Source organism: Galeopterus variegatus, unplaced genomic scaffold (genome assembly GCF_000696425.1).
Source record: "Galeopterus variegatus unplaced genomic scaffold, G_variegatus-3.0.2 Scaffold77, whole genome shotgun sequence".
NCBI lineage: Eukaryota > Metazoa > Chordata > Mammalia > Dermoptera > Cynocephalidae > Galeopterus > Galeopterus variegatus.
The window spans coordinates 308286-332929 of NW_007726188.1; the positions used below are offsets into that span (position 1 = coordinate 308286).

A 24644-nucleotide genomic window follows, 5' to 3' on the forward strand; every position below is an offset into this window, starting at 1 on the left:
AAATAATGCTGCTATGAACAGAGGTGTACAAGTATTTAAGTCCTTATTATATCTATTTTTTGATCATCACATTTTATTCATTAGAGGTATATTATATACTCTGATCCACCTTTATCTTGGATGCTCTGCTTGCTAGCTTGGCACAGCTGGCCTGGGCACCAATGGCAAAGCCACTCATGCTTGGAAATTCCTTTCTGGCCATGCTGTCAACACTTCTGCTCCAGAGGACTTTCTTACATTTACTCTCTGGCATTGCCAAGGCTGGTGCTGATTGTGAATTCTGCACCAGTAGCCTTCACTCCCTGCACTGGACTTGACAAAACAGGCTGCTTCTCAGGTATGATAAAGAACAAATTAAGAAACAGAATATCCTGGGATGAGTGAAATTCCCTTTCAATCATTTCAGCCAGAGCAGATGTTGTCATGAAATTTGATGTTATGGATTTATTTCCTAATATAAAGTCCAAAAGGGAAAACAGCGTAAGAAGCTGAAATGTGAATTGGACATGTCTATAGAGTGTGAATTGGATTCAAGACAAAATATTGTGAATGGTTAATAGGGTCAGTCTAAGTATACTTGCTGAAATAATCTCTTGGATATGCAAATATTCTGAGAACTACACTGTCAAATATCCATTGTATCCTCTTATCTATGTGTTCACAGAACTGCTACATGTTATAACAAATGAAAAATGTGAATTTAAAAAATAATGTCGTCCTAAAATAATACTTTACTTTGAATAGTAATTTTTGTTGTCGGGGTTTTTTATTTTTGTCACACACCAGACAGCCAGGTTCTTACCACAACATTATTTGGAAATATTAAGAGGTGAGCTTTGTGTTCCAGTTCCTAGCAGTAACAGCTGTGGAGTGGGAGTGGAGAGGGAACAGGGGTAGGTCTCAAGTTCAGCTCCATGTGGGTCATCTGGGCTGCCATTAGCACCTGACATATCTTGATATTATCCCAGTGGAACTTCTGCTTCTGGCTAACTGGGTCCAATCAGCCTGTTACACATGAGGATGGGAGTCAAGGGGAATTCATATGAAGGACACTAGGGAAGAGGCTGTAAGTTCCACTGTTGACAATTTCCAGGGCTCCACCATCCAGCTGCTCACTAATAAAACCATTAGCAAGTAGCCAAACTGATTGAGTTTCATTCAGTTTTTTTTTCCTCTAGATTAAGAACATGGAGCCATTCGTGTGTGCTCACCTCAAGTGCATCTTAAATGCTGCTTCTTGCAGCCTCTTGATCTGGGATACACGTTGCCCCTCTTTCCAGCACTTGTTTTCTGTCTACTTTTTGGAATACATCTATGCGTGCTTGTCTGTTTCTTCCACTGGACTTGAAGCTCCTGGAAGTGAGTTTCTCTAAGTCACCTTTGCTTTTCTCTAGTGTTGGACTTCACATAATGTTGGTGCTTCAAAAAATATTTGTTGAGTTGAGTCGAATAGGTGAATTTCTTTATCACAGGCATACCCATGGCTGACATGCAGCGAGGTTCATACAGATTTTTGACTTTCCAAAGCACTTTCACAATTATAAGCATAGCTAGTCTTTCTCTTTGTGGTATTTCTACCTTTAATTTATCTGCATTCGCTAAGACTGACATTAAAAAAAAAAAAAACAAAACAACAACCTGGGCCTGAGGTCAGCTCTATCACTTACTAGGGAATCTTGGATAAATTCCTAACCTGTCTAAGCCTCAGTTTCATCTTCTGTAAAAGGGGAGTAATAATAGCACCTGTCTCATAGGTTATTGTAAAGGTCAAGGGAGAAAACACATGGAAGTACTCAGTCTGGTTCCTGGCACATGAGGTGCTCAATACATGGTAGTCATTTATTACATTTACACCTTTGTAAGGGTCTCCACTGGCTTCCAGTCCTACTGCATAAGGTTTCAAATCCTGGGCCAAGAGTGTCTCAGGCCCATAACCCTATCTCCAGGCATTACCCATGCACCCCACACTTAAGCACCGAAAACCAGACTCTCCCTTTTTCATCGACAGGCCCTGTGCCCTCATGTCTCCAGCCCTGTCCTAGAGCAGCTCTCTCCCCCTGGAGTGTCTCTCCACTCCTTGGTGGCCCACAGGAAGATGTCTGCCGAGAATTAATTACTTCCTCACCCAGGTTTCCACAGCTCTTTGAACCCCCCTCTACTATAGCACTTTTCATCTTGTGTTACAGTTCATTTGTTTTTGTATCTGAACTCCTCAGGGTGGAGATTATGTCTCATGCTTCTTTCTGTCCCAATCACAGTGCCTGGAAAATTCTAAGAGTTCAATGGATATTTTCTGGGCTTAATAAAATAACAACACCTCTAATTCATCGATCTCGTTACAGAGACACGTTACATAGATCATCTTCTGGCTGTTCAGATCAAACTAAGGCTATTCTGGTAAATACTGTGAGAAAAATGTAAATACCAAGGCAAGGAGTTGAATGATTTGGCCAAAGTCCCAAACTCACTGAAGATAATCTGATCCCTCTTGTCAATCTCCTTGTCTCGTGGCTCATGGCTTCTCATGGAACATTTGTGATGTTGGCCTCTGAGGAAGAACTGGCCAAGTGCCTTTGGGACAAAGTCAACTGATGTGGTAGGTTATGAAAGGCACCTGTCTCCACCTGGAGTGTTAGGCAGTCTCCAGAAGGACAGGCACTGAGACCATTGCCACAATAACTGGGTAACATGATAGGTTTAATTTCTACACTAGGTACTACCTATAGATTCAAAGATGACCATTTGGGCAAATCTCTCAGTGAAGGAGTGAGGACATTTTCTTTCAGAGGGACTCTGAAGGGGTACTTGCCAATGAATGCAGGCTGGCTTATAGCCCATAGGCTTAGCTATATGAAAGTAATGGAGACAAACAGGACCCCTAGAGGAAAACCCTTTCCATGCCTCGGTTGACTTCAGGTGTTGGCCTGACTGTGCATCCTCTTCATCTGACTAACTTTCCACATGCAGCTCAAATGTCAGTTTCTTCAGCCTTCCTCGGCCATTCCTCAACCCCGCCCTTCTGTCTCCCCATGTGCTCCTAAAGCATTTTTGTGCTTCCTTCCATCATCATATGTCAAGTGATCAAACAAGTCTGTCCCTCACTTGACTCGAGTGAACTCCCCGAAGGCAGGGACCTGTCAAGTATGTCTGTCACTGGACAGTTCTGAGAAGGACATGTGAGATATTTTAATAGGAAATGGGACTACAAAATTATCAGGTCACTATACCCAGCCATTCATATGCTTGGTGATGTGAACTCCTACACAAATATACCCTAGGCCACTGTTTTCTTTTTCTTTAAAGTCAATTTTTGTTGTTGTTGTTAATTAAAAAATTACACTTCCATGGCTTTCCAGGTCAAATTTTTTTTTCATGATCTTTTTGCTTCAAGATCTTGGTGACTGAGACTCCTTTGGATCCAGTCTTCCCCACATCTCCTCATGTCCCCAACGCCCTATGTGTGCACTGACCTACCATCTCCCACCTCTGTGCTTTTGCACATGTAATATCCTCCTCCTGGAACACCAGCCCAGAGCCAGGGAGTCATCTCCATCATGCAAAACCCAGTTCCTTTGTCGCTCTGAAGCCTTCCCAGACCCCTTGTTCCTATGACATGTTAGGGGCTTCTCCTCTTAGTTCCGTGAGCTTTGGCTACTGCCTGGCCTTTCTCATTGTGTTCCGATTATTTCTGCCAATTTCCCTCAATCAGAGTGCAAGCTTCTTAGGGGCAAGTATTTTGTCTTGTTCCTTTTTTCAACACCCAGTGGCAGGAGCTAGGCAGCTGGATGAATTGTGAAATAAAAATCTGTGGAATTTAACCTTCCTTGTTTATTTAATGAAGTTGATGCTCTTTACCAGCTCTGAGAAGACTTTAAATGCACACTGGTTTTTGCACGGTGCCAGTTTTGGTGTCCAGGACTTTTGTTCTAGCAGGATGAGAACCCAGGATTAAGCAAGTTGGGAATGTACAAACCCTCCATCTCTAAGGGCAAGTGCTCTTCAAAGGATACGAAAGGTTGAGCAGTAAGAAGGCTGCCATGTTGCCGTCCAGTTTCATTCTCCTTATTGTGCTCTTGGATCTGGTCAAATCAGTCAACCCAGCTGACATGACATTTGCAGCTAGTTTTATGCAAGATGCAAAATCTTGCACAACAATAACTAGAAAGGCAATTTGCAATTCTGTGCAAGTTGGAAAAAACTAGGGGCCAATTTGGCCTGTGTAGATGTGACTTCCTCTAGTCCCCATCATTTGTCATGGGGGCTCTGCTTTGGAAAGTTTAAGTCATCAAAACGTTTATCAACTCTCAACAATAATGACGGTGCGCCTGTGTATAGTTAGTCCAGTTCCAAGGGTGTTCTCATGTGATAGTTATGTAACAACACACTTGGTCACTATGTGGGTAATGAGAAATGGGTCATGACACAGTTATCTTATCAGGCATTACTAAGTTTTGCTAATGGATGGGACTAACTTTCCATCTAACTGGTTGGCAGGTGAGTCACTTGCAATGCCAAAAAGCAAGTATTTAAGTATGTATTTTTAAAATCATTACACTTTAGTTTTACATATTTATATCCAACCTTATTAAAAAAGAAAAAGGACCCAAGGCAGCTTCAAAGACAAGAGGACATCCATGTTAGAAGTGGGAGTTTAACCTTTTATGCCCAACTGGGGGATGCTGGCACAGCTGCATGCCACAGCGCTCACGTTATGGCACGTGTCCGTACCCTCACTCACCCGGCGAGCATGATACTGGCCTCCTCTGTGCCATTCCTGTGCCCCGAATAAACCTGCTCTGTAGTGCAGCTCCTAGTGCACTGCAAGTCTTTATGCCCATGCTGTGAGCATCTCGAGGGCAGGGCCGTAGCTTACTTATTTCTGAACCCCACGTACCTAGCACAGGGTGTCAATTAACCATGATGATGAGGAGGAGGAGGATGTACATTGTTGGGAAATGGTGATAATGAACTCTGGGCCCCCCCTCCCTGCCTCCCTCCACTTTCCCTCTTCAGCCCGTCCTGTGCACACCCACCACCTGTGCACACTCTCTGGCTGTCCCCCCTCCCTGCCCCAGTCAGGCCCTGTAGAGTACGGGGCACAGTACTGCAGTGACTCTAGCTTTCTCTGCTGCAGTTACAACAGGGTTAAGGTTGAGGTTTCTAATCGTTCCCATGAGGTCTTATTACCTGTTGATGAGGTCCTTTTGGGATCAGCATCAAACCGACAACAATAATAAACACTCCCTTCTTTGGAACTCAGTAATGACCCTGCCTGCCCTGCAGGCCGGGTGGCTAAGGGGAGGGACATTGGCCATTATGGGGAGCTGGAAGTGGCAGGCCGTGTAGGGAGGGTTTCCCGAGTTTGGGTACAGGCTCAGAGGCACTGCTAACAAAGTGCTGGGCACTGGCACGGGGTGTTTGGCTGGTGGGAGGCACCTCTGTTGGTTTATAGCGTAAGGCGTCTCAGAGAGGACCCTCCACAGCCAGCCCGAGGACCCAAGAGCTGGAGCGGGGTGGTCTTTCCACAGGACTCTAGGAATTTCTGGAGAATGGTCTGGTAACTCTTTTATGTGTATTTTTCCAAACTTTTTCTTACATGCATACAAATGTGAGGGAGTGAATGAGCGTGTGAATGCACAAGTGTGTGTAGTTTCAGTGTTTTTATTACAAAAATGTAATCATACTAAACATTTTGTTCTGCAAATAGCTTCTTTTTTTCCAGCCAGCAATCTATCTTGGACACCTTTCCATATCAGTGCATAAAGATTTAAACCTCAATCTGTTGAAGAGCTTTATAGTAATCCAGAATAATAAGAAAGCAAAATACATTTAACCATTTTCTTATTGTTGAATATTTTGATTGTCTCCAATTTCTTGGTATTACAAATAAAGCTGCAGTGAACAGAGATCTTACACACACCTTCTCATGTACTGGCGCAACTATTTCTGTAGGATACACTAAAAAAGATTGTGCCTATCTGCACACCCATCAGTCATGTCTGAGCATGCTTTTTCCTTGATCCCTGGATAGTATAATTTTATTTATTTGTAATAATATAATTATAATAAAAGATATCTCAGTGATATTTTAATTTGAATTTCCCTAACATATTGCATTTATTATGTAATTAAAAAAATATAATTCAAACTTCAAGAAAAATTACAAGAATAATCCAAAGACTTTCCACGCACCTTTTATATAGGTTCACCAATTCTTTATATTTTGTCCCAGTTGTTTGCTGCTCTTTCCCTCTCTGTATGTTTATATCTGTACTGTCCAATATGGTGGCTACTAGCCACATGTGGCTATTAAATTTAAATTGAATAAAGTGAAAAATTCAATTCCTCAGTCACATTAACCATATTTCAAGTGCTTGGTAGTCACATGTGGCCACTGGCTGCCATATTGTCAGAGCAGATACAGAACATTTCCATCATCACAGAAAGTTCCACTGGACAACTCTGAGTTATATGCATGCATATTTTTTGAACCATTTAAGAGTCAGTTGGAGAAAAAGTGTCCATGTACTCCTAAACACTTCAATATGAACTTCCTAAAAACGAGAACCTTTTCTTATATAACCCTAGTACAGTGATCTAGATCAGGAAAGTTAACATCAATACATTATCTAATCCACTGACCATATTAGAATTTCATCAAATGTCCCAATATTTTTCTTTACAACTGTTGTTTTTCCTAGTCCAGGATCAAGTCTAGGATCACATTTTGCATTTAGTTGTCATGTCTCTTGATGACATTGCATTTTAAGAATTAGGTATTTAGGTATAAAGTCTAGACTATGAAATCCTCCAAGATGTGTAGCCAGTGTCACTTATCTTTACATTCCTAGCATTTAAAGCAAGGCCTGGAATGGAATCAATGATTGGAAAAGTAAATGAATGAATGGATTTCTGCACCTCCCCTTATTTCTGTCTAATTATCACATTTCTCCCTTTTTTCCATGAAATCAGAACAGAAAAAAGGCTACCTATGATTATTTTGGAAACACATTGCCAAAAAGACACCTAAGAAAAGGTGTTATTAATAGGATTGTAGACTGGAATCACAGTCTTTGAAAGACATTTTGGCAGTATTGATCAATATTTAAAAAAAAAAATCTTCTCTGCCCCAGGAATTCTACTTCTGAGGACTTTCACCAGACAAATACATGCACGTGTGCCCAAGGCAGGCATAAGGATGTTGACTACAGTGTTATTTGTAAAGGGGTTGGGGGAGGGAATAACCTAACTGTTCATCAGCAGGGGAATGGTTAAAAATGCATATGGTATACCATATTAATTTATTTAGCATTTAAGGTATATTTGTAGTTGTTAACTTAGTAGTAAAGCACCTGCCATGTGACAGGTAATGCTAGAGGTTCAAGGGAAAGAAATGAAAAACACAATGTCTCTACTTTTGTTGAGTTTACAGTCTAGTGGAAGGATTATGGAATACACCGCAGCAGGTAGGAAAAAATGAGATGGAGCTCTATGTAATGACAAGAAAAGATCTCCAGAGCATTTCAAACTTATAAAGAAATAAACAGCAAAGTTACAGAAGAATAACAGGAAGGATGCATATTTTGTTTAAAATCATAATATAAATCTACACATTTCTATGTGTACATTTATGCATGTGAACGAAAACAGGAAAGGACACATCGAGCTGTTGCTACCTCTGGGACAGGGTTAGGATTTCTGACGGTGGTCAAGGGGCATTTTTGTTTTATCTTGTCTTGCGTGATTTTGCTTTTTTCCCTGTAAGAATGCTCCACCCATTGCTAGTGAAATTAAAAATAAATAAATAAATAAATAAGCACATAATGAGAGGTCTAATGATCATGCCAGCTAAGGGAAGGCAGCCACTAAAGAACAATTCTAACCATTAAAGAATCAAATGCAGTTACTACAGCACACTCAGAATAAAAACTGTCGTGGAAAAAAAAAAAACTGTCGTGGAGGTTCTTGTCATCCACAGGAAACTGCACCCCCCCATACAGAAACCCATTTATGAAATGCTGTGCTCTCATACGTTTCAGCTGCCAAGCTTTGTTATTTACTCTAGGTCTTCACAGATTCCATATTCTCTGGGAGGAAAGATGGAAATTAATATTCATTGTGTGCCTAACATCTTCCAAACACTTCCCATATTTACTATTTTACTTCGTTCTTGGGAATCCCAGAAGCACTACTGTCCCCCGTTTTACAGATGGGAAGACTGAGGCTCAGGAGGTTTAATACATTTGTGCAAGGTCTCAGGGATCCTGGATTCAGACTAGGTCCTTCCTGACTCAAGGCTCACTGACTCTCCTCTACTAAGAATCACTTCAGAGGGGCTGGAAAACAGGTTTGCAGTTGCAGAATCTTGAACGTGTGGGTGTGGGTGTCTCACAGTCCTTTCCTCCATTTTTAGGGGTGCTCTAGAAAAATCCTGGGGAAATGCTGTAGGCATGTGTGACAAACTTCTCTCCAGAGTGCTCCATGTTTCTCTGCTCCTGTCCACGTGTGGCACCTCCTCTCAAGAGAGACAAGAGGGAGAGAAATAAGGAACAGTGCTAGTGAGGACTTCTCTCTGCCTTGGTGGAGCAGGTCCCCAGCTGCTGCCTGGGGACCTGGCTGACCAGGAAAGGGGGCCTGCAGACCCTCTAGAGCCGGGTGCACGCTTCAGGCCCCACTCCCCATGCAGCCCTGCACCTGGACTGTTCCTGTCTTAGGGATTCTCAAAGTTTGTCCTTTGCCCCAAAGTGTCTGGGCACATGTTCAAAATGATAGAAAAGATTAGACAGTGCAGCAGCAAACCAGCTAAATGAGTCATGGGAGAACGGAAGAGGGAAGGAGGGAGAGATGAGTGGGAAGAAAGAAAAGAGGGAGTGAGAAGAGGGAAAGAAGAGAGAAAAGAGAGACAAGAACCAGAGGAGAAGAGAAAGACAGAAAGAAAGAAGGACGGCAGGAGAGGAGAGGGATGATGCCAAGAAAAAGCGGGGATAAGAAAAAAGGTGAGGAGGAGAGCGGCTGGCAGAAGGAAGTCAAGAAAAGAATGACGGTATTTTACATTCCTCGGAAGGAACCGCATACGACCTTTCACCATATCCTGAAGGTCAATACACTGGGCTGGGAGATGAAGAACAAGTTCTGGTTGAGGATCAGCAAAAGGCCCGAGGAAGTACAAAAACTCTTGCCAGCTTCCATAAAGCTGCCTCCTAGAAATTAGAATTCACAGGCCAGGATATATGAGTGTGGCTCACTTCTATCTACACCCGTGTTCACATCACAGCCTGAAGAATAAGGCATCCTCCAGAGCATCGCTTTAATGTGAGTAATTATAATTAAGCAAGAACCCCCACAGGCTATAATCACATACACCCACTGCATGAGCTATTGGGAAGAGGCAAGGAGGTGAGCACCGCCACACACGCACAGGGAGGAATGTTCTAGAAGAGATAACAGGAAGTGGAATCAAACACAGATGGGAGGTCTTGGTTCCTACTGATGGGGTAGAATGTGTCCATTTCTATATTTCAAGGATAGAAGGTTTAAATCAAGTAGTTTCCCTATGACCAGGACTCATTTTTAGAAACTTTCAGGGGGGTAGCTTTTGCATATATGCTCCTCATTTTCTGAGGCTATTTGGTGATGGTCTCATACTATGGTTGAAGATAAGTTGAAATTTTATTAACTGAAGTTACATTTTAATATTCTTTATTAATCATCCCTTATGTTGCTATCAAAAATCGGGCAGACTCATTTGGTGATTTTCTGCAAGGATCTAAGCTTTGCTACCTCATGGGCAGATGGCCAGACTGTCTTGGGTCCCAGGGGCAGCTCCTAGGCAAAGGGAGCTTTTCCATCCCTAGGATCCTAGGCCCTGCTGTACCTATTCCAGAAGAGTCTAAAGCCACAGAAACAATGTCTTCAGCTCCTCTCTCTAGTCCCTCTCTGTTGGCCACCAACTAAGAGCATGGGTTTCCCTTGGGGGAGTGAACATCTGGAGGGTCCAGGCTGACTGCTGAAGAAACCAGACCCTGATCTGGCTGTCCCTCATCTCCAGGTCTCAGCAGGCACCGTTGAGTTGATGGGACACCATCGGGTATGACCTCAAGGTCTACACCTGCACCCAGGATTATGGAGACCTGGAGCCCATTATCCATACTTGGCTTCCTTTAGCATCTCCCACCTCCTGGAACTTTTTGCTTCTCAAATGAGATACCAACCATTTTTGGAAACTGACTCTATGGCAGGTATGGTGCTAGATACTTTATATCTTTCATTTAACTCTCACAATTTAGGAGGTATTGTTATTTACAAATTCACAGATGAGGAAACTGAGGTAAGAGAGGTAACTTGTTCTAGTTCACATCGTTTGTGATGAAGCCAGTGCTCAAATCCAGGGTTGCCTGGCTCCTAAAGGCTTGTTCTCTCCTTCCACTCCATGATCTTGCCATCAGTCCCTGTGGGTCTTGACCACTATGTCTACCTTCAAGAATCTCCCTGCTGGAATCCAAATACTCCAGAGAGGAGAGGTGTCCCTTGGAAATTCTGGCTAACTTGTTAACAGGGATTTGATGACAGTTACTCACTTTTAGGCATTTTCCTTAGGACAAGGAGGGCTTGGAGAAGCAAGGCTAATTCTCAAGAGGAGAAATGAGACTGGACTAGAAAGTATTAGAAATACTCTCTACATTGTGGAATTTGCATGTGTAGGAGGCCAGGAGTGGCCAGTGAGGGTGCCAGACCCCAGACTGGGAAGTCAGAAGTCTTCATTAAGAAGAGGGTGAAACTGTCATTTTTTATACATGGGGATGCAGACCACGTACCTATCAAAGCTTAATTTGGTAGGAAAAAAAATCAGGATGTTGGAGTGCATTGACTACTTCTGGTAGCCTTCAATAAAGTACTATGAGAGGCAGGCTGAAGGTGGCCTGTTTTCTAGCAGAAAGGAAAGAGACTATACTATGGCTTTGCTAAGAGAGGTCCGCTCTGCCTTTGGCCTTAATTCCAGATGACAGAAATACCTAACTCTGGGGCCTGCAGGGCTGGAAGAGCCATGTTTTCTATCTCAAACCAAGGTTAACACATGCAGAAGCAGGAAGGGTTCTCAGAAGATGAGACTGGAACAGAGAAAAAGCCTGACCTGCCTTATCCTAGGGTCTCTCAGATTGTCCTGTTAAATAGCCTCTGTCTAAAAAAGGGGGATTCATGTGCTGTGTGAAGTTTTGTTTGGGAGCAGTCTAAGGGCAAGAAGAAATTAGAAGAATCTTTCTACCCAAGGCTATTGTCTTTATTTCCTTCAAAGCAGAGGCTAAAATGAAAGGAGAGGCCATACAGTAGTTGGTCATGCCTGAACTAAGGGTAGGGATTTCAAGCTCTGAATAGGACTGACCCGTTAGTGGGTTGTAAAATCAATTTGGTGGATTGTGACCAGCTTGCTTTTTTTTTTTTTCTTTTCTCTCTCTTTTTTTAAATGGACTAGAATAGAAAAATCAGCATGTACCACATTCATTGAGGGTAAATACTTTTGTGTGAAACTAGTGATTTGATTATATAGTATATAAATACTTATTAATGCAGATGCATGCATAATTATATACTGGGTCATGAAGTAAATTTCATTCCTCATCATAGGTCATGGCCAAAAAGTTTGAAAACTAGTCGTCTAGGCAAAAAGAGAAAGCATAGAGGTTTGGGGCTAGAAAATAGAAATTTTCAGCTTTAAAATGCATGACCAAATAAAACCGCTGGTTATGGATGCAACACAATGGAGTTGTCTAGAAGCTAAAAGATGAACAGACTTTTAGTTTTTCATAAGATGGGTATTGCCAAAGAAACTCTGAGAAAGGGTGACAATAGTCTGCGAGTGCTCATATCTTTAGGCGAACTTTGGGACAATTCCTAGCTCCCTGCTGCAGAATGAATATGTCCCCCCCAAAATCCATGTCAAAATTGTAACCCTCGATGTGATGGTATTTGGAGGTGGGGGTTTTGGGAGGTGATTAGGTATGAGGACAGGGCTGTCATGAATGGGATTAGTGTCCTTATAAAAGCAGCCTGAGAGAGCTCCCTCACACCTTCCACCATGTGAGGACACAGAGAAAATACAGCTGTCTATAAACCAGAAAGTGGACCCTTATCAGACACCAAATCTGCTGAGGCCTTGATCATGAACTTCCCAGTCTCCTGAACTGTAAGAAATAAATTTCTATTGCTTGTAAGCCACCCAGTCTGTGGTAGTTTGTTATGGCAGTCTGAATGGATAAGACACCCCATACATGCACGAGAGGGTAGTGAACTGCTAAAGCAGTACAGTCCTGAGAGAGCACATTCTTCCAATGCCTACCTCAGATATGCCCATGGAAGGAAAATGGACAAAGATGATCCTTCTTGGTCTATATTGGATACCAATAATTCTTTCTACTGCCAAGAGTCTTAATTATTTCTATTTCTCTAGGATACAATATGTGCTATTTCCCCAAACAGAGTTTTTATTGTATACATCCTGTTTTTTCCTCTGCTGATTGGGTGTATTGGGGGTAGATAACACTATTTAACCACAGGTTATTGGACCACTGAGGATTTCAGGAAGAGGGATTTCACAGGATAGTAGTTATACGAGCCTTTGGGTTCTTTCCATTTGAGTTGCAGGTGTTGTTATGTGGTTATGGGCATTTGTGAAAGTGTTCCCGTGGAAGATAGGTATGAACAGGTGTTGAGGAGCTAAAGGGGTGGACTGTAGCTGACATTTGTTGGTTGCTACCCAGCACCCATGTCCCCTTTCCCCATCCTAACAGTATCCAGGTTTTCCTTCAGGTGATTACACCCCCATGCAGCCCATGGATTTTGTGGTCTGTTCTAGCTGTGAGCCCCCAAATGTCTTTAGCCAGGCAGCACATTTTATTTCTTTGATTACAGTAATTTCTTCAGGGGTGGGCATCATGTCCTAGGATGGTCCCATAAGGTGGATTTCAGGAATAATACTTGGAATGATGGTACAGAGGCACCCTGGACCACTTAACATGAGTGAGGAAACATGGGGCCCCAAACTCGGCAGGCAGCCACCGTGTGACTCCAGGGGGAGGAAGCCTTAACACGAGGTCAGTATTGTGGATGACAGGGTGGAGAGCAAGAAAAGCACTGGGCCCTTCATTATACTTGCAAGCATCTGGATCACCAGCCATGTGACTTGCCTTACCTGTGGAATGTCCCCTGGGAGACAGTAAGCATCCTTATTGAAATCTGTGTGAGTTGGTTTCTGTTAGTTATATCATACAAAATACACATATCATCCACTCTATACTTTGTTTTGCTTGAGGCCAAGCTTTCTAGTTCCAGATGTGGACTTGTGGGGCCTCTGTCCTAGGATGCCAGGAGGGTGGACTCACCCACCATAGGTTTTAGTGACTCCAGCCAAGGCCTCCTCCAGAGAGTTCCCTCTGTGCTCCATTTCCCCATGCTACGTACATTTGTATGAAATGTATGAATCTCAGTTTTTTTGGAGCACCCAAGGCCCTTATGACTCTCCTTTGCCTGTCCCTCCACCTTTGGCCCATTTCCCATGACTAGTGTTGCCTACTATGTGACTGTAATACTAACTGCTTAGGGTTCCAAACCCATACTATTTTATGTGCCTTTGTTCACACCAGTTTTTTGTTGCTTGTTTTTCTGCCCAATCCCCTCTACTTTCTTTGGATTACATAGATTTATCCTTTTAGACTTCTGCTTTCCAATATGATAGCGACTAGCCACACATGGCTATTGAGCATGTGAAATGTAGCTAGTGCACTGAGGAACTGAATTTTCTACTTATTTCATTTAAATTAATTTAAATTACAAAATTTAAACTGAAGCAATGTAAAATATGTTTCCATTAAAAACGACTTTATTGCTTTGATAGGACTACATTTTATTTTAACTGTTAAAAATCTGGCATCCAAATGGAGATGTGCTGTAAGTATAAAATATGCACTGGATTTCAAAAACTTAGTACAATAAAAAGAATGTAAAATATCTCATTAATAACTTTTATATTGATTTCATAGTGAAATGGTAATATCTTGGATATATTGGGTTGAATGAAATATATTATTAAGATTATTTTCACCTGTTTGTTTTAACTTTTTTAATGTGGCCACTGGAAAACTTAAAATTACATACATGGCTCTTACTATATTTCTATTGGAACAGATCATATCAGGCAGCATCTTGTTGAGAAAGTCTTGTTGAGTGGTCTCCTAACATCTTCTCATGACACCCTCCTACATAGCACTTATTTCATTGATTGACATTCTCTTCATGTCTCTCTACCCCTGTAGACTATAAGTTTCTCAAGAGTAGGGACCATGTTTTAGATTTCCAAGAATTGACACATAGTAGGTGCTCAATAAATACTTAGAAATAAACTAATGAATGACTAGCCACATCAAGTTCACAGATATCTTTAAATTTAATTTCGCAAACAACTATTTTTTTAGATTAATTTTCTGTCTTGTAGCTTCCTGGAGGTCCAGTTTCCTGCTATGTCTCTAGGCCATCATGTGCAGTGCCCAACCTGGGGGGCTGTACAGGGCAGTCCTACAGGCAAACCTTCTGGTTCTTTCTAGCATCCTGCTCCTAGGAGAGAAGCAGAGGAGTGCAGAGCAGAGTGAGCAGACAAGGGTGAACTCCAAGAGGAGTGGAGGAAAAAAGTGGAAAGTAAAGCGAGCTGGAAGCAAGACTTCCCTCTCTGCCTTCTGTGGCAATGTGAGCTGAGCATTGCTGCCAAGCAAACAGCAGTGGGGAAGGGTGGGAAGGAGAAGCTGGGCTGGTTGTGGTATGCCACTGGGTGGAGTTAAAATTTATAACAAGGGAGAGGCAGCTGGAGAAAAGAAAGATTCTTTTAAAAATTCTGCTGAAGCCTAATTAAAAAAAATTCCACTCCCTCATGCTGAGTTTTAAGAGACTTCCCTTTCAGAATTATTTTCAGTCTGGTGGTAACAGGCAGGAAGAGTGTCAGATGTTCACCAAGCTATAAAGAGGACACTCCCCACCCCTACAACACAAGGCTGGCCCACATTGCTTTTCTGACTTGTGTTATGAGGATACAGGATGTGAAATTGTCAAGGCATAGATCTTTCCGGAAAGGAGTGTCCTGTGTGGTTAGAAAAAAATGCCTGCAGTATTTTGCAGCCCTTCCCACCAAGAGGTAGGATCAATTTTGCTAGCCCTAGAATCTGGGTTATATCCATGGGACATTAGAAAACCTGATGCATGCAGAGGCTTGAAATATGCTTATGCACTGGAGCTTGCTCTCCTTTGCTATTTCTGGAATCTAGCCCCCATGTGAAGAAGTCTAGGCTAGCTTGCTAGATAATAGAAACATGTGGCCTGGCCACCCTGGTGGATCCCCACCAGCTGCCAGACGTATAAATGACACTATCTGGAACAACCAGGCTTCAGGTAATCCTCCAGCTGACTGTAGCCATGTAAGCAAGTTCAGGTGAACCCAGCAGAAGAACTTCCCTGCTGAACCCAACCCAACTTGCCAATCACCAGAATGGTGAGTTAATAAATGATTGTTGTTTTGTCTATAAGCTTTGAGGTAGGTTTTTTTTGTTTTGTTTTATGTGACGCTGTGGTCTGAATGTTATGTTCCTGCAAAACTCATATGTTGAAACCTAATCCCCTGTGTGATAATTTTAAGGAGGTGATTAGGTCATGACATCTCTGCCCTCATGAATGAGATCAGTGTGCTTGTAAAAGAGACCTGGGGGAGCTTGTTTACCTCTTCCAACATGTGAAGACACAGCAAGAAGGTGCTGTCTATGAGGAATGGGCCTTCACTAGATACCAAATTTGCCAATGCCTTGATCTTGGACTTCACAGCCTCCAGAACTGTGAGAAATAAATTTCTGTTATTTATAAGCTACCCAGTTTATGGTATTTTTGTTATAGCATCTTGAATGGACTAAGAAATGTGGTAAAACAAACAAACAAACAAACAAACAAACAAACAAACAAAACCCAATCCCATTAATACATTCTGATAAGCAACAGGAAAACCCATGTAGAAATAGCCACCTTACAACTTAATATAGGAAAACTACTATAAAGGAGTATTTCAAAACATTCATAGAAAGATTCATATTATCTTTTAATTCTATTTTCCATGAAATTTTTGAAGTGCCCTTATAATAGAATGTTTTAGTCTATTTGGGCTGCTGTAACAAAATACCACAAACTGGGTAATTTACAAATAACAGACATTTATTTCTCATAGTTGTGGAAGCTGGGAAGTCCCGGATCAGGGTGCCAGGAGATACGGTATCTGGTGAGGGCTTGCTTCCCAGTTCATAGATGGTGCCTTGTTGCTGTGTCCTCCCATGGTGGAAGGGACAAGCTTGCTCTTCGGGGCCTCTTTTATATGAGCACTAATCCTATTCATGAGGGTTCCAGACTCATGACCTAATTGCCTCCTAAAGATCCCACCTCCTCATACCATTATATTGAGGGTTAGGTTTCAATACTCAGACCATAGCATAGTGACTCAGAGTGCGGGCTTTGGAGCCAGGCGGATATGGTCCCACTGCTTGCTTGGTGTGATGTCAGGCATCCTTGGTAACAGCAGTAACAATGACCGTACCTAATTTGCAAGGTTGTAATGAGAACTGTGTCAGCCAAGGTGCCACACCTGAATTAGGATACTTTGAGGAGAGTTTATATAGAGATTACTGTATTTACAAAGGTGTGGTTAGGGTTCAGGGAAACACAAGGGGGAGTATAGTGCCCTGGGGTCATGTTACCACCCAGGTGTGAGAAGCAAGAGAGGGCACAGTGACCTAAAGCTAGGGACAGAGCAGGAGGGTCAAGAGGGCCACTGGAAAGGAGCCACAACTTTGCATTGAGAGATAAAGCCATTCTGCAGTGATGTGGCTGGTAAGAAGCTGGGAGAATAGAAACTCTGATATAGCTTATTCCTCCCACCTTTTTCTTGCCTGTGCCTCTTGTTGGCCAAATCCAACCAGAAGCCACTGGACATACAGATCAGCCTCCTGTGGCAAAAAGCAAGGTGGAGAAGGAGGAAGAGTAGATCTGGGGCAAATGGAAGGTATCTTGGCCAAGAATATAAAAGCAACAATGTGTGTAAAAGCACTGAACGTGTACCTAATGCCCAGTAATTATTTGGTGTAATAATTAATAATAATAATAATGATAATAATAATAATAATAATTATAGTGAGGCAGCTCGTTGGTAAGGGGATTGAACCCTGAACCTTGGTGTTATCAGCACCATGCACTAGTCAACTGAGCTAACCAGCCAGGCTTTACCGTAATTTTATTATCAGTAGAAACCAAGGGCTATGGGTGTCAGATGAGGAAACGAGTATTTTTTTGCTAGGGTGACCTGCAGAATAATCATGGAGGAGGTACTCTTTGAGTTGTTCAGAGGAATGGGAAAAATAATAACAATAACGATAAGTGTGAACACAAGGAATTTACTATGTGCAGGTACCACTCTGAATGCCTTACACAAATTATTTGTTCATTTCTCATGTCCACCTTATGGGGTAGATACTGTTGTTATCCCCATTTCACAGATGAGTAATTAGGGCAGAGAGAAGTTAGATAACTCAACTGAGGTTACACAGCTAATAGTAGTGGAGCCAGGATTTGAACCAATTTCAAAGGGGGTGTGGACATGGCATTTATTTCTTTAAGCAGAGAGCTGGAAAATGCATGTAGAAGAAGTAGCAAGTCTTCCAGATGGACTAGAGGGTGGGGTCTGTGCTGGCAGACAGCAAGAGACAGTCTGGAGAGAGAGTGCTAAGGACCAGATTGCTGAAGGTGAGAAGGATACACTGAGGAATTTGGCCTCCCTTCTGGTTGGTGATAGGAAGCCACCGAGGATTTCAGAGAAGAGAAAGGCAATCACAGCAGTGCACCAGGAAACTGATCAGTGTGCAGGGCCCAACTAACAAAGCAGGGAGCAAGTAGAAGCCAGGCCATCAGCTACAGGGTACTGCAGTGGTCCAAGCACCAGGTCCAGACATGAGTGAGGATGATACCAACTGAGACGGGGGAAGGGACACTGGAATTGTACTGCGAGGGAAAGCTCAACAGGACTTGGGGACTGATGAGCTGGGGGTATTAAGGGGACCCGGAGAAAGAAAAGCAGGAGGTTTGGGACTCAGGTGACAGGTTAATGATGGTATCAGATGCACCACTCAGCCACACTTAGTGTACATGTTGGAAAAAATCAAGTGTACATCAGCCATTCTTGTGTGTTTTCTGGTTACAATGCAAATACCATGAAGTTGTACCACCCACGCCTACCATAATCAGTTCAAAATACCAACCCATTTTGCAATGTCAGCTCCTGGAAATTTCACTTGTGAGCCTGGGACAAGGATGGGGATGGATTCAAGGATTTCAGGATATGGTGAAATTAGTTCTGTGGAAGCTGGAAGGATGCTTGGTTGCCCAGCGACAATGCAGTCTCCACAGCAGCCCTTGGTTTCCTGCAGTCCTGGATGCATCTCATTAAAAGGAAAGAGGGAAGGATGGCTGACACATTTTCTGAAGTGGCATTTTCAATGTCCCAAGTCCTGGTATCTTGTTTATAAGTGGCACTTACACAATATAAGGGAAAAGAAAAAAGGGGAGAGGACGAAAGGTCTCCTAGGATCTCAAGCACGTGAGAAGTTGATCTTGACTCTCCGATTTCAGCTTGTCTAAGAGACGGGGTGCAGAGCCTCCTTGAAATCCACCTGAAATGAATTAGCCTGGAGTAAAAGTAGGTGTTTATCTCAAGTCATTGCCTCAAATAGCTGACTACCTGTTGGAAGAAGGGTCTGATCGATGCAAACCAGAGCAGCCGTGCGTGAGCTGTTACACAGCGGTTAGTATTGATCAGAGCTAAAGGCTGCCGATAGGAATGTGAAGTGAACTGACAGGCAGAGAAGAGAGAAGAAGGAAACAGCCTTCGCTGTTGGCAGCTGTACAGAGGTAAGCCGATAAAAAGTCAATTCCATTTAACTGAATGGCTGCTAACTAAATATTTTGGGGGCCAGATCCTTCCTAGGTAGCAGCTGGAGCATCTCTTTTCCGGAACTGAGACATCAAGTGGGAGCTGGGCATCGACAGGTGAGATCACTGGGCCCTGGTGATGGATGGGGAAGAGGCGAGCCCCTGGGTGGAGGGGTGAATGGCTTTGGTCTCAGCTGAGCTGACTGGGGCACTGGAGGACAACCTCTGACCACGGAGTGCTGCTGACAGGCAGGAAAGGGACAAGGGCCAGGCTGGAAGTTGTGAAACAGTCGCTGATTAATTAGTTCATTTAAAACCTCCATACTTTTCTCCAAACTTAAGAGCTGTTGAAACTAACGGCATGAACATCAGCTGGCCCTATCACAGAGGGAAGCGGAACAGTGCCTTATAGAGAAGTCAAGACACTGGCTTTGGGGGTATGGCATTCGCTAATAACTTGTTTTCCTGAACTTCTGTTCACTCAGAAGGATTGCAGTCCTTTTTCTTGCATTAGGTGTGACCATGTAACTTGTTTTGGCCAATGAAATGTGAGTAGATGTGACATGTGTCCTTCTGGGTGAACATTTAATTGCTGGGGACAACTTTCCTGCTCTTTGCTTGCCACTGTGACCCAGATGCTTGGGTTGATATGGATAAGAAGGAAACGGTCTGGATTTTGTGTGAGTGAGGATTAAAGTTCTACAGTGTCACACTCCTGAATTTTGGGGCTCATTTGTTATGCAGCATAACTGAATCTTTTCTGACTGATACAGGGGAATTTGGTATAGAATCCTGTTTCTGCAAGGTGCTAGTAGTTGGGTGATTGGGCCTATTACTTAATCCATCCAGATCTTGGTTTAATCTCTATAAAGCACATAAAAACAGCAATGACCACAATAAAAATAACCAGGTACTGAATGCTTACAAGGTGCAGGCAGGCATAGCAAAGGCTCTGCACATATTAACGCATATAATTCTCAAAGTAATCCTGTGAACAGTCTACTATTGTCCCCATTTTGTAAATGTGGAACTCAAAGCTCAGGGAGGTTGAAAGAGTTTCCCATGATCACACAGCTTATAAATGACAGGCAGGAATTCAAACCCAGGAAGACCAACTCCAGAGCACTTTTTCTTACCTATTATCCTATACTGACTCTCAGCTTAGGTGCTTAATAACTAACTATCCTCTTATTATAGGCTTGGGAATAAATCCAGTGACAGACTCACACCCAAGCATCTTATATGGGAGAAGCAGAAAAAATATGGCTAGTTTCATACCCCCTGCACCCTTATAAGCCTCTGTAGGGTTTGAGACGGTCTGGAATGTTCTTCTTCACCTGTTCCCAAAATGCTCATTATTTCTAAAGGTCCAGATCAATCCACTGCTCATTTGTAACGCAAAAAAGGGAATTCCTTATCACTGGAGGAGGCTGTCAGAGAAAATTATTTTGAGGAGTTTCTCATCTATAAAATGGGGCTGATAACACCCACCCCACTGGGTTGTTATAGTGATATTTTTCATTAAAAAAAATCACTAGGTTCTAGACCCTATACTATGTGATTTTGTATACAAATCTTCATAGCACTCCTAGGAGGAAGATATTATATTATATACATTTTACAGATGAGCAAACTGAGGCTGAGAGAATTTAAATACTTGTTCAGAGGCCACCTAGCTAGAAAAGAGGATGAGGGTTAGTTCAAACAATATTCTAAAGCCTGTTCTCCTATCTCTTAATCTCTATACCTCCCTCCCTCTTGTGGAATTGAAATTAAATAGCAAAATTAAGATTTTGTTGGAGTACAGCATGTGACACATAATAGCAGCTCAATGAATTATAACACTTATTTTGATTCATTCATACACATTTATTGAGCATCTACAGTGCACTAAGTAGTGTGGCCCAAGAAAATCCTAAAGGAATTCTTCAAGGAACTTTGAAAACAAACACATAAGGAAGTCTTGTCCATGCTGTGTTTCAAGACATCTCTGAACTGCCTGCAGTGCCAAATCCTTAGAAAGCACTGAACAGAGGGATCCCAAGCCGACAGGTGGGCAGCGTGCAGGGGGCAGCAGCAGCTCTCACCATGCTGACAGGTTTCCTCAGTGCATCTCAGTCCTCCTGCAAAGCACCTTTAGCCACACTTCAGCCTGCAGGAGGTCTGGACTGCTGGAAGTTTCCTCCAAGTGAGAGGAACCCTTGGAGAGTACAGATCATTCATGATGACGTGCAATCTGCCCAAGGCCCCTGAGGATGGTGACATACTTGTCCCATGTCCAAAGCTGGTATCTGAACCCAGGACTGAGCTTCTGGCCACTGCAGCATGCTGCCCTTTCCTTAAGACCTCACCTCAGGCGTGGGAGAGAAGGCTGGTGACTGACACTGCTTGACCACAATTGGGATTTGCCTGGCTCATCTGTGTGTTCCATCTGGCCCCGTGGGAGAGAGGAAGAGTTCTCATCTCTTATCAAGTGAACCCCCATGAGATCCCCTAGGAGAAAGGGGTCCCACACAGTCCAAGCACTGATAACTCTGTGCTGGGTATCGTGGTAGGTCTCTCCTTAAACCTTCCCACATCCTTCTCAAGTGGACACCATTGAGCCCAAGGAATTGGTGAGGACACTGAGCCTCAGAGAGGATAAGTGATATCTAGTGTTGGTCCCTGTTTTCCCTGAGCCCTTCTGAGACCATTTCACAATTTTCTGAGTAACAGCCCTTCTAAGTACCTTAATTAGGGGATCATCTTTGCTCACTGCTGGTCAAATGCTAGCTCCTTGAGAAATGTATTCCATTTATTGATATATCAATGCAATGACGTGTGTGTGTGTGTGTGTGTGTGTGTGTGTGTGAACACGTACTCACCAATTTCTGTGGTCAGGCTCCTCTCAGCCAATATTTTGGGTATGTGCTCAGGGGAGTGTGCTCAAGCTATTTTGAGTTTCTGTACTTAACGCTTAGCAACTTTAATAAACTTCATTCCTTTAGGTAGTAGACTTAATATTTTAAGTATGGTTTTAATTACCATCCTCCTTGTGTTTAAGGCAAAACCAGGAAAAGGGAGAAAAACATCTAACCTCTGAGCACTGCCAACGATTCCACTCTTTGTGAGAACGAACGCCAGAATTCCAGAACGTGGAGGCTGCAGCTCTCCCTACGTGGTTTTTTAGGGCACGGGCACATCATGCTTAAATCATTTCTGATTTTGCTGGGTTCTATGATCCCAGAACAGGCTGTAAACATTTGTCTTTAGGCTTTCCCAGAAATGTGTCTTATGGAAGGGATTAGCTGTTTGTGCATTCAAAGTGCCGAAGGTGAGTCCCTCCAACCCAACCCACATAATTAAAGTGGAAAATTTTGGGTGGGGACAAAAAAAAAAAAAAGTCAGAGAAAATACCATGTTTGGGAAGAGAGCTATACTCCGACAGTCTCAAGAGATGGCTCTGCTTTCTTGGGTACTTAATTATATCCCATCTTGCTGTGTGCTCTGGTTATTTCATCTTTTCGGTCTTAACTCTGCATTGAGATGATAAGCAACTTGAGGGCAAGGAGCGTGACACTGGAGTGGAGCACGTGGTTGGTTTTTTTTTTTTTTTTTTTTTTTTTGTGGCTGGCAGGTGTGGGGATCCGAACCCTTGACCTTGGAGTTATAACACTACTTTCTAACCAACTGAGCTAACCGACCAGCCCCTCACAGTATCATTTTTAAATGGTACATTCATTAATTTTTTAATCCGAAGTAGAAAAGGAAGAAGTAACAAAGAACAAAATAAAACAATCGTTTTATAGTTCAGATTAAATCCTGTTGGTATAAAACAAAACCAATTTGTGGAGCCAAGTTTGAAAATTCAGATAATACAGAAAAGTACAAAATGAAAATGACAAATCCTGCTATCCTCATTCTAGCCCAGTCCTTCACAACCAAAACTCCTACTGTTAACATTTAAAAAATATATTCATGATATAATTTTAGTGGCACCTACAAAGGCCCGCTTCCTGTGTATTGTCTGTGCTCTCTGCTGTGATGCCTGAAGTTTGACCGTTGTAGATTCAGAACTTTCCATGTAAGTACCATAGGCTTAAATTATTTCTTTTATTCAAAAATATTCTTATTTAAAAATGCAAATGTCAAGAAGGAATATTAAACATTTGTCATCCATCACCCTCCAAATGGAGCTTGGTGCCTGAGCTGAGAGGGTTAGTTCTGGAATTAGACCACCAAGGCTGAAATCCAGGTTCTATCCCTTGCTGGCTCTAATTAACCTCTCTGTGCCTCAGTTTTTGCATCTGTAAAGTGGGGTAATAATAGTACATGCTTCCTAGGGCTGTCATGAGAATTCAATGAAAGTATAGAAAAGTACTGAGAGCAAGGCAATACATAGCATTACATAGTAGGTATTGAAAAATGTTAGCTATTATATTTATTACATATAATTAATACCTAAATAGAAATGATTTTTAAAACTGCCCTTTTGGAGTGCCTAAGCAACGCCTAACATGATTTGAAGTGCTTTATGTACGTGACTCGTACAATCTTCCATATAGCCCTAAGAAGGGGGTTCTAGTAAAAATCCATTTTACAGAAGAGACAACTCAAAAGCATAATGCAGCTTGCCCAAGGTCATGCAGCTAAGCTGCATGGGAAGCTGGGCTTTGAGGGCACATCTTCTGATTCTACTAGGCCAGCTAAGCACAGGGTAGTTTCAAGAAGGGAGCACAGAGCGGGACTTCTGGACGCAGAGATGCTAGGCACAGTGGGGGCTAATGCAGTGGGAGAGAACAGGGTAGGGGGCATGCCTGGAGGAGAGGGGAAGGCTGCAAAGAGGAGGAGAAGCATCAAAGGAGCTTTGCCCTTAATGTGATTTTGCCTGGGGCCAGCACAAGATCTGATTTCCTTTGTGGTCTCCCATGTTGCCTGGAGCAGGGAGTTGCTGGAAGCCACAGGATCCAAGACCTAAAACTAGGTATTCCAGTTCTACCGTGAGTTTCATGACCTTGGCAACTCACATCACTTCCCCAGCCAGTTTCCTCTTCTGTAACATGGGATCATAAATCCTGATTCACCTGCCTCGTGTGGCTGTTGTAAGGCTCAAATGAGTCTGGGGATGTTGAAGTGCCTGGTTAACTAGAAAGAATTGCACAGAGATGCTAGCTATTGTTATTGGCATGATGCATACCTGTGATTCAGAAGGGGGATGTGCTTGGTCCTATAAAACTTCAGCTTAGCAAGGACCCCAAACATGTACCTCTCCAGGGAAGAGTTTATAGGACTAGAGATCTTGATATTGTCTATCACCAATTCAAGAACAGGTAAGGAGACTGGGAGCCTCACGGATGAACAGTATTACTGTTATTTAGGTTCAGTGATAGCAGGTTTGAGGAACACATCATAGTCAGCCCTCTTTTCTCTGTACTTCCACTCCCTAGCAATTCGGGGCAAGCTGGGACTGGTTGATATCCTCTCTGACGTGTTGGAATTTGTCCTGCTTTATGATCTGGTCTGCTGCAGGACCACCTATCCCATGGAGACACAAAGCCATCGGCAGCATGCTGGCCATTTCTTATGGATCTGATATCCTGTGTCTCGGTTGTATTTCAGGCCAACTTTTAGTGAAGTGGATCAATGCTTGAAGCACATAATGTAACGTG

At 42.8% G+C, this 24644-nt stretch overlaps 1 protein-coding gene across 1 annotated transcript; it reads right to left on the reverse strand.

Moving 5' to 3' along the window:
* Positions 1-18991: 18991 nt before the first annotated feature.
* Positions 18992-23309, reverse strand: LOC103595430 (chromosome unknown open reading frame, human C16orf47). The gene is given in 3 exon segments (XM_008578831.1): positions 18992-19146; positions 19149-19238; positions 23159-23309. Coding segments are annotated over 3 exon segments (396 nt in total).
* Between the last annotated feature and the right edge of the window lie 1335 nt (positions 23310-24644).